Genomic DNA, 10,610 nt, shown 5'->3' on the forward strand with positions numbered 1-10,610 from the left:
AGTTTTACATTATGACTCCTGGGTCGAGGCCTCTGCTGGTGGACTGTTAGTCCCCGAGGGTCTCTACAGCCCAGTAGCTAAGTACTTCGTTACTAGCTTGAAAATACGGGTGTATATTTAATTGCTGTTATAAGATTTAGAAATTCATTTCAAAATTAAGGATTATCTCCCTCATTCATAGCTCTTATCCTTGGACGAATTTGGTTCCACTTTTTGGCACGCTGTTTTTGGCTATATTTAGCTCTAAAACTTCATAGTTATTTCAGATTTCAAACATTTCGGTTGAGCATCACTGAAGAGACATTATTTGTCGAAATGCGCATTTGGTGCATCAAAATTGGTACCGTATAAGTTTTACATTTTTAAGATGAAATATTTCGCGTAGCATTGTCACAAAATACAAAATATCATTGATGCAGCCGAATCTCTACGTGACTGATTTAAGGTCTTTGGTAGAAATGACACCTGTTTCTAGAGAATTTGAAGTGCAAAATCTAAATCTTCTGTGAAATGTGATTTTGTATCTTTTATCAAACTTTCACTCATTTCAAGTGTTTTGGTCCCATGACCATAAACCGAGAATAGACTTCTTTAAGTGAAAAAAATATTGCTCATTTATATCTGAAAATTTATCTAGCACAGATGTTTTTAAAATAATGCAGGTTTATTTAAAATAAATTAAATGCAAACATATAATGAAAATTTTAGTTGTTTATGATATTTATTTCAAACGTTATCTGGATTTCAAATTGAGTAGACTTTAGTCTATTCTCAGTTTATGGTCTTGAGGCCTGGTTAGTTGTTGCCATTTCTTTCGGAGACTCTTTGTGATCACTGTAATTGTATTGTTTGAAACAACCCTTGACACATTGATACATAATAAAAGGGTGAAGATAACAAACAGTGATCAATCGCATAGCTCCTATAAACAGTTAAGAGTAGGGAAAATACCAACACCGGACATACCAGATGTGGTACCAGATGCCTAGGAGGAGTAAGCATCCCCTGTCGACCGGTCACATCCGCTGTGAGTCCTACATCTTGATCAGGTAAACGGAGTAATCTGCAGTCAAAATCAAGAGTTCAAAGAACGGCTAACATGTATTTGATCTATATGAATAGAAAAGAATAAAAAAAAATAAAAAAAATACCACACATGATACAAACCAGTTTCTACTTTATGCAAGGTGAAGATAACGAACAGTGATCAATCTCATAACTCCTACAAGCAATACAAAATAGATAGTTGGGCAAACACGGACCCCTGGACACACCAGAGGTGGGATCAGGTGCCTAGGAGGAGTAAGCATCCCCTGTTGACCGGTCACACCCGCCGTGAGCCCAATATCCTGTATATATACTCTGATAAATGACAGTCAATATCAAATTCATTTAAGCGTTTCTTAATCATTCAAACCCACCAATATTTGTTGTATCAATTTCCATGTCAGAATAATCTAAGGAATGGTTGTAATAGTTTTGATGGGAAAATGCTAAAGGGTATTCTCTACTTACATCTGTAAAATCTTGGGATGGATAATATGTGAACCGTACAATGCTATAGTCCCAATACAATAGTAGTGTTTAGATTTTGTTTAGAAACCCTGCCATCCAAAGTTCAGTCGGAACGAGCTCGTTGCAATTGGAAAATGGTATTCGGACGTAAGAGTCCGAGACATGTAAGTAACGTGGGGATTTGTAGTAGTAAAGAAATATGATGTAGGCGGTTCAAGTCTTTTCAGAGGTGCATGCATTTTAGCGTTTTGTGAGTAATCCAAACTTTAAAAATTGCATGGATACTATAAGAAAGAAAACTGAAATATTCAATAAATATGAAGGGAAAAATAGAATAATTTACACGTTCCCATATTTAAGGATCAGAGGGATCTTAAATAATACACATGTACATGTATCTTGAATTTGTTTTAGAAGTACATGTATCAACCGATGATCATAAATATTTATTTACTCTTTGTATATTATCAATAAGTTATCTTAGTTGAAATTAATTTATGCATATATAAGCGCAAGTATACATATAACAAGAGACATATGGATTGTATCGTTCAACAACTGGTGGCTGCAGCCTTGTGGAAAGGTCGCTAGCTTTGCCATCTAGAAGGTCCTTATTTAATTCTCAATCCCCGCGACGTTCCAAATCTAAGACGTTTGACATGGGCTGTGCCTGTTCCTAAGACGTTTAGCATGGGACGTGTCTGTTTCTAAGGCGTTTAGAATGGGAAGTGTCTGTTCCTAAGACGTTTGGCATGGGAAGTGTCTGTTCCTAAGGCGTTTGATATGGGTAGTGCCTATTTCCTAAGCCAAACACCCGGCACTAAAAGTGAAAGTCGCGAATCTTTCGTCTACAACTGTATACCACCTGTCGCGGTAGGCGTTTGTACGATAAAGAACCCGCACTGCTATGGCCTTGAGCGTCATGTATGGGTCGAATTTTGTGGTACTTCATCTGTAACTGTCGAAGTTCATATATTAATTTTAAAAATCAAATATTTGATGTTAAACAACAAACAAACAAATCCCAAAACTGAGCGTTGCGTTACATTAAATCCCATCTACGGTCCCAACATTACAACGCATTGCCTAGCGTGAACACACTATATCTATAGTACATAAGCACTCTATTACGTATTAATTTCATATAATGTACCATTTTTGGGTTTTTAGAAGATTTACAAAGAATATTCCCATTTTTCCTATAAAAATATTTGAACTTCTTCTGATGTCATGTTGTGATCAAAATGTAATCAACACCACAGAGGGATGTTTAGGTATCATTTTGACTACTTGCAACGTAATAGTTCTTTAAATAAAGCGTTTGGACGAATTTTCAATATATTCCTACATATGTAAAATTCAAACCCTTCTTGTGGCCTCACGAAGACCACAGTGGCCATGGTGCGAAAAATCTTGTACATGTATCTACACTAAATGGGAATTTTTGCTTATTAATTTGACATATTTTCAAATGATCTTGTACTCTTGGGGTCATTAAGAAGACTTTTAAAAACAATTTCCCTTTATACACTTGCATAATCATATAATGTAACTGGGGCCATGGTGTGAAAAAAAAACTTGAATCTATACCACACATTGTACCCGTGCAGTTCTCAAGATGATTTCGGAAGAATTTTCCTATTGACTCCTTCGTAAGACTTGACCGTCTTCTGTGACTTCATCGTGAACCCTCAGGTAATAATGTGAACAAACATTTGCACTACATTGTTGTATCTCCATCGTCAACTTCCCATATTTATGTAGCAATATTCCATTATCACCTGCATATAGTGTTTATATATCTCAACTGATTCGATATGCAAGAGCTTGTTCTGCGTATGGTCAGTTTTTAAATCGAGGTAAGCTACTGACAAAGAAGTTGATTGTACAGGGATTTCAACAGTCTCGATTGAAGTCAGCATTTCGCTGGATCCAGTAAGTATTATATCAAACCTCTATCTTTGCTCCTGATATTCATGCACGACTTTCAATTTTCTTTCTTTGAAAATGCGGACAGACAAAGTCTACAGTAACTTGGTTTTATTGTTTTTATTGTTTTATTTTAGCTGTTAAAATATCACGAAACAGAAACAATATCACGTACAAATGACTTCAAATAAATGTACATTGACGATTTTTCGCAACATGTATCTACATATATTCATTTATCTATAAAAACAATTGAGATGAAGATGACTTGGATTTGTCGATGGTAGACTTGTCGATAGAAGACTTGACAAGTTGTTGAGAACTATTCAAAGACCGATAAAGAAAAAATGTTAAAATTTCTTTTACCGGTGATTTCTTGATTTGTTTGTTACTAATCTTAATTCGCTGCTTCTAGATTTCGGGAGAAAGAAACGTTTCCGTAAGTGATCGCTTAATAACGAGTTGGCTATTTCGGTGTATTCCAGGATAGTAACTCGTTCTATTGAGTTAATAATTTCGTTATAACGATTGATTGATTGATTGAATATCGTTTAACGTCCCGCTCGAGAATATTTCACTCATGTGGAGACGTCTCCAATGCCGGTGAAGGGCTGCAAAATTTGAGCATATGCTCGGCGCTTACGGCCTTTGAGCAGGGAGGGATCTTTATCGTACCACACCTGCTGTGATACGGGACCTCGGTTTTTTGCGATCTCATCCGAAGGACTGTCCCATTTAGTCGCCTTTTACGACAAGCAAGGGGTACTGAGGACCTACTAGTACTCTAACACGGGTCCCCACGGGATTCGTTACAACGAAATATATCTTTATAATGAGATACTCTATATAATGGGGTGATTTTTTTTTACTTTCTCAAAAATGAGCCTATCCGGCTTTCGTACTACGAAATGAAGCTTTGATATTTCGAACAATCTTAATTCCATATGGAATGAATGAAATGGAAAACAGAACAAGAACATGCTACTATTGAAAACAGTACATTAATTATATTAAAGGGTGGAAATTAACGAATTTTGATAAAAGAACTGATAAGCTTAGGGGGGGGGGGAAATGCCATGCGACACGACTTGTCATTTAATTCTATACAATTTTAGACACTTCTAGACACTTCCTATTTGCTTGTAGAATAGGCAGGGTATGGTCGTCGTCTCGTAGTTACGCCCGTCTGACTTCCGCTTGAAAACATCATTCTATTGACAACAACCTGTAAAATAAAGCCTTATAGGTTTCATGTATTGATGTTCGAGTTTTCCGCTTCTGTATTTGTCTAATCTTTATATATAATTTGTCAGTGAGAAGAACTCAATGCCTACCCTCATTGGTGGATTCAGTGACTCTGAAATGTATGTTTTCGGCACCAACAATTTTGAATTCTTGTCCCTGATTGGCTCATATTGTCTCTTTGGTTTCGATATTGCTGCTATGTCAATTGTTTTAAAGTTGTTTACAGTAGTGCCCACGTACTGCATCCCTCGTAGCTTAGAAATAGAGAACAAAAGTTTGTCTCGATTTCAATTTAAAAAATTAAAGTCCAATTTTACGACATTTCTTATTTGATATCAAAGCGAAAGAATATGGCATACCGACTCATTTTTTATTGGATTTCCTTGAATAAGAGAGGTCATCTGCCATTTTCCACCATTTTTAGATATTTTTAACTTTACTTCACGGTGACCTTGGGCCGTTGCATGTGGTATGTACAAAAACATTGGCATCTGAAAACAAAACTACACGTTTTACAATGAAGAAATTGTGTAATTATCTTTGATATTGATCACACAATGTGTTACATGCTGATAGCAACATGTAGATGTACCATTATATATGATATGGATATCTATAAATTGTACTTCGTACCCATAGTATGTCCCCATTGTCATACACGTCTGGTCTCAGCCCCATGTGTATATCAATATGACGTCAATATACACGGCTGATCTCAGTGCCGTGCGTATATCAATATTACGTCAATATACACGTCTGGTATCGGTGTCGTGTGTATATCAATATGATATACCCTGGTCTTAGTGTCTTGTGTACTTAGTATATCAATATGGGTTGACTATAACACGGCTAACATCAGTTTCATGTGTATATTTCATAATACTCATCATACAAAGGTTTATCATAAAGTTATCAACTATTTCAGAAATCATTTTACCTCAAGATCAATTTGTTTCCCTTGTTTGGATCTGATAGTAACAAGTGATGATATGGATTGTTCATATTTATCGGCCAATACGAGGCTCAAGTCATCCTCTCGATCAGAACATCGGCATTCGATATCATCTCTGTGCAACCCTTCATCTCCTACAATTGCCGATACAGCACAACATACGCCATTGTGATAGGAGTCGTGCGGTTTGGGGCGATTATAACTGAAAAGTGAATATTTCTGAAACCAAAAAAATCTTACAACTATCGTTAAGAAATAAAATCACAAATGAACAAATCACTCACACGTATGTTGGCCAATTATTGGGATCCCGTCTCCTTTTTGCTTCCTCTCTTAGCCGCGCCTCTATAATTGGCCTCATTCTTTCTTCCTCCTCTCTCCGTTTTCTGTCTTCCTCTAGTCTTTTCCTTTCCTCTTCTATTTGTCTTCTCTGTTCTTCAATGCGTTTTCTCTCTTCTTCCTCCCGCTTTTTTCTTTCCTCCTCTTCTTTTCGTTTTCTTTCTTCCTCTTCTTGTATTCTCCGTTCTTCTTCCTCTCGTTTTCTCAGTTCCTCTTCTTCCCGCTGTCTGCGTTCTTCTTCAATTTTTCTACGTTTCTCTTCCTCTTGTCTTCTTTTCTCTTCCTCTTCTAACCGTTTTCTTTCCTCTTCTAATTTCCGTTTCTGTTCTTCCAATAGTCTTCTCTCTTCTTCCATTCTTCTTTTTTCGTCTTCTTCCCTTTGTCTTCTCTTTTCCTCTTGTCGTTTCCTTTCTTCCTCTTGACGCCTCTTTTCCTCTTCTTGACGTTTCCTCTCATCTTCTATCTTCTGTCTTTCCTCTTCCTCTTTCCTCATTCTTCTCTCTTTCTCCTCTTCTTCCTGTCTTTTCCGTTCTTGTTCTGTCCTCTTTTGTTCCAGTTTCTTCAATCTGATTTTCTCTTGTTCTTCTCTTATTTTCATCTCTTCTTCCTTCTTTTTCATCTCCTCCATTAGTCTCGTCTGTTGTTGTTTTTCAATACATATCTTCCATCTTGTTGCAGAATCACTAACATTGTCGATATCGTCCAGTGAAAATACGCCTTCTTCCTCTACTTTGTTGATAAGTCCATCCATTTTATTTATAGATTCTACCAGATCCTGTTGTTTCTTTGCACTTCTTTGCAATTCTGCTATATGTTTCGCACGTTTCAAATCCAAGTCTTTTCTGAAAATACACGTTTAAACTGGTGTCACGAAAATTGCAGAGAATGATATTATGATTCATATGAATGGACATTAGAAGACATTTTATTAACTTACTCTTTCAGTTGGTAACGAAGTCCAAGACCATTGGTAGTCGTGATACCTATACAATGAAATGAATGTTGTCGCAATGATTACACGAACAAATTTTAAGAAAATGAAGACGTATGATTTATCAATAACTATAAGATGGTATTCAGTAGGATAGATCACCTTGAGGAAGAGTTAATTTTGTAGGTGTGTTCAATCATGATTATTATTATTTTCAACTAGTATGAATGGTTTTATCAATTTCTTATGATTAAGTTGCAAGAAAAAATATTCGCTTATTATGCATCAACATATAAGTTGATTTTACAGAGGTTTCAACAGCCTCGTTTGAAGTCGACATTTCGCAAATTCTATGGTCGCTATAATGATATAATTTGCAAATACAAGCAGTCATTGGGTTGAATTCTGCCTGACGTGTTCCATATCAATGTTAGCCTGTTCTTTACAAACAGATTTTTGACTACAGATTACTCCGTTTACCTGATCAAAGATATAAGGCTCACGACTGGTGTGATCGGTCAACAGAGGATGCTTACTCCTCTTAGGTACCTGATCCCACCTGTAACCTCTGGTATGTCCACGGGCCGTGTTTGCCCTTCTCTTAAGTTTGTATTCTTTATGAGATTGATGAAATCGATCATTATTCGTTATCTTCACTTAAGTAAAATTATTGCCTCAAAATTTAAATCAACTATACTTTCAACTTTCCTGCAGCTCTCTGGAGAATTTTGAAATACTAGTAGATAAGAGTTTATTAATATCCCAAATTTTCTCTCACATAACCACAATTCTGCAGCTACTTTCTACAATGAAATTTTAATATATGACAATTCAATTACCGAAGTTTACTCGAGTGGCTTGCTTTAAAACATGGTAATGTTTTCAAATGTGACAAAAATTTAGAGATGTCGTGTACACGTCCATAAAGCATTGCAACAATGATTTGACAGGAGCAGTTGAAATACATAAAGTTTCAATAAAATATTTTACCTTTGGTAAGGCCATTTTCAAAAACATCTTTGATTTTTTCCCCAAGTTGGACATTGAATCGCTCCAAAACCACCCTCAGTGATGCAATTTCGTCTTTGATCCTGAGAACATACTCGGTGACCTCATTGATGCAGCACGATGTCTCCTGAGAAATGGATGAGACCTTGGCGGTGAATTTCTGAAGTTCTGCTGACCCAAGCTCTGCAGGAAACTTAACTTGATCATGGATCTTCCTTCGGTTTATTAGTAAAAGCAAAGCCGAAATATCGGTCATTATTCCTCGACAGTTTCTTATTGGTTAATGTACTGCCATTTTCAATGCTGGGTAGAAATTATACTGGTTCAAATAACTAAATGAAAACTTTTGTTTTTGGACTTTAAATTGAATGAGTTTTCACTTCGTTTGACCGACTGCGTTTAAAAAGCAGACTGTAGTAGATTTACACACTTTGCATAAAATAAAAGCATATACATGTATGAGTAGACATTAATCGTAATTTACAGCATGGATTTCTTACAAAAACGTATCGCTTACTACATAAATCTATAGAGCACAATACAAATATATAGTCCGTGTCCTTTAACTACAATGTATGACTCAAACAGTTTTAAAGCGCAGAAAAGACGTGTCTTCTAAATTTCACAATAATCATTTCAAATTCATTTTCACATCACAGATATCAAACTAGAAAAAATTTAAACTTTACGTTCATTTTGGAGTGTTTTAGATCGAGTGTTTTAGATCGAGATTTTTTTCCCCGAATGTTATTATTTGTGGATTTCTTGCGACAGTTGTAGCAAATATCATGAATGGCATATTTTACCAAGAAGCCCAAGGGTGCTCACTATCACTTAAGTATCACACAACAAACGTTTGCATGATGATGGTGCAACAAGTTGTCGTCGTGCATTTTTGTGATCTTCGGACAGCTAGCACGGCATTTCCTACACGATTTCGCTACGTGTCTTTTCTAATACACAGGCACTGAGTGACATTCCCAGGCGCATGGTCGTTTGCAGTAGGACTATCAAGGTTTTGTATGAGGGTGAACAAGGCTTTCTCAAGCTTTTTCTTAAGTCCAGTACCGGTAATGGTGTTGGATCCTGACAAGGATTCCTGTGCTAGGCGTGTACCTTTGAATCACATCTTCGAAAGAAGCCGAACAGGGTTCCTCTGGTTGACGAACATTCAGAAGGTGGACAAATATCCGCAAAGGCCATCGTTTTCCTTGTTCCGCCTTTACTGCGTCTACCACATAATCGTTCCAAGTCAGTTTCTATCCAGGTGTCCAGTTTCTCTCGTAAAGTTGCTGCTTTCCAAAATGATCTCTAAAATCTTTGAGGAGTTTTCCAGCGTCACCTATGACGCTTTTGGAAAGGGTTAGAAAACATTGTGCACACCGTCCAGTTTGAGTCTCAAAGTGCTTAAGCAACTTTTGTTAGCTCCATATATCCAGTTTATGAAAACTATCCAAGCCTCAAACTGTTCCTACCACTGTTCAAATAGCACCCTTGCTTTGCTTTCCAGAAACATTTCTAGATTTTAATATTTTCCGTCGCTGATGTTGGTCTTTTTACGATGTCAGACAGTCCGACCAGTGATTCAGGACTTTGGGACACATTTTCCTTTTCCCAATTTTTTGCCATTTTTCCCTATTTGTAAATACATGTAATGGTTTGATGGGATAAAACCGGATTGAGTTCACTTTTGTTGTGTCTCGAATGGCAATCCAATCCAGTAACGCAAATGAAAGAAATGATCAACATCTAAATAAATCATTCTTTGCTTCAATGAAAAATGACTAGTGTTCTTTCAACTTTCTCCAATATTGGAATGTAGTAAAATGTTGGTTCTCAACTGACTTTGTCAGATCTCAAATTAACTTGGAATTCACCCCCAATAAAGCAAATTATTACTCATGGTACACCTAGACAACAAGGGGAACATGTACCTCTGGCTTATTAGTACTCGGGCCTACCTGTGGCTGAATTTCTCCGAAATCGGAGGAAAACTGGTCAAAAAGGAAAGAATACGGAGGAAAACTGGTCAAAAAGGAAAGAATACACCTCACCACATCTGGAAAAAGGCATTTTTCTGTCACTTTAGATCAACCCAAAGCGTTTCATTTTTTCGAAAATTGAGCCTGAGGAAAAAAATCACACACCCAAGTACATGTACTAGTTTTCCTTCATAATTAGCCAGTACGACCTCAAGGATTGACAGGCATCTTCATGTCAGTATGGGGAACTGGTGTACTAGGTTTGATTATCCTAGCCCATTAGGACTTCACACAAGGACCTGACGGACGAATAGTAGAAACCATACCAAAATACAATCTGCCTGAAAATGTGATGGTTGAATGAGCATCATGTTTGACCATTCCCAGTCCTATTAGTGGCCATCTTGTTTTCTGCTTATAAAACCGATCTTGAAAATCAAAAGGCATTCTCCACTAATAATAGACTTTGAACATTTCATTGTACCGTATAATCCATATACAAAAGTATTGTTAACAAACTTCCAAGTTCCTCTCCTCATTGGGAACATTAAAGTTTGACGATTCCATCCTTTCAGGCATAGTTAGTATACGACCCACATTGTGCCCACTGTCTGTCCTATGCACAGAGTTGTAAGATGAACGAACGGTGCCATACCAAAATACGACAGGCATGTATATATATAAAAAAAACAATAATAAAAAAAAAAAA

At 36.7% G+C, this 10,610-nt stretch overlaps 1 protein-coding gene across 1 annotated transcript; it reads right to left on the bottom strand.

Annotated features, from left to right (window-relative positions):
• Positions 1–3,631: 3,631 nt before the first annotated feature.
• On the bottom strand, positions 3,632–10,511 carry LOC125664747 (golgin subfamily A member 6-like protein 22). Its single transcript, XM_048897558.2, has 7 exons — positions 7,902–10,511; positions 6,918–6,963; positions 5,926–6,822; positions 5,627–5,843; positions 5,049–5,180; positions 4,779–4,943; positions 3,632–4,669 (listed from the first exon to the last, which is right to left on the bottom strand). Exons 1-7 carry the CDS (start codon positions 8,173–8,175, stop codon positions 4,577–4,579), a joined length of 1,824 nt encoding a protein of 607 aa, XP_048753515.2. The 5' UTR covers positions 8,176–10,511; the 3' UTR covers positions 3,632–4,576.
• Positions 10,512–10,610: the final 99 nt, after the last annotated feature.

Source organism: Ostrea edulis, chromosome 1 (genome assembly GCF_947568905.1).
Source record: "Ostrea edulis chromosome 1, xbOstEdul1.1, whole genome shotgun sequence".
NCBI classification, from domain to species: Eukaryota; Metazoa; Mollusca; class Bivalvia; order Ostreida; family Ostreidae; genus Ostrea; species Ostrea edulis.

Coding starts and splice junctions, on each gene's coding strand:
- LOC125664747 (XM_048897558.2), bottom strand. CDS start 8,175: ATGACCGATATTTCGGCTTTGCTTTTACTAATAAACCGAAGGAAGATC. Junction 6,964..7,901: donor TGAAAATGGCCTTACCAAAG/GTAAAATATTTT, acceptor TTCATTGTATAG/GTATCACGACTACCAATGGT. Junction 5,844..5,925: donor AATAATTGGCCAACATACGT/GTGAGTGATTTG, acceptor TTCACTTTTCAG/TTATAATCGCCCCAAACCGC.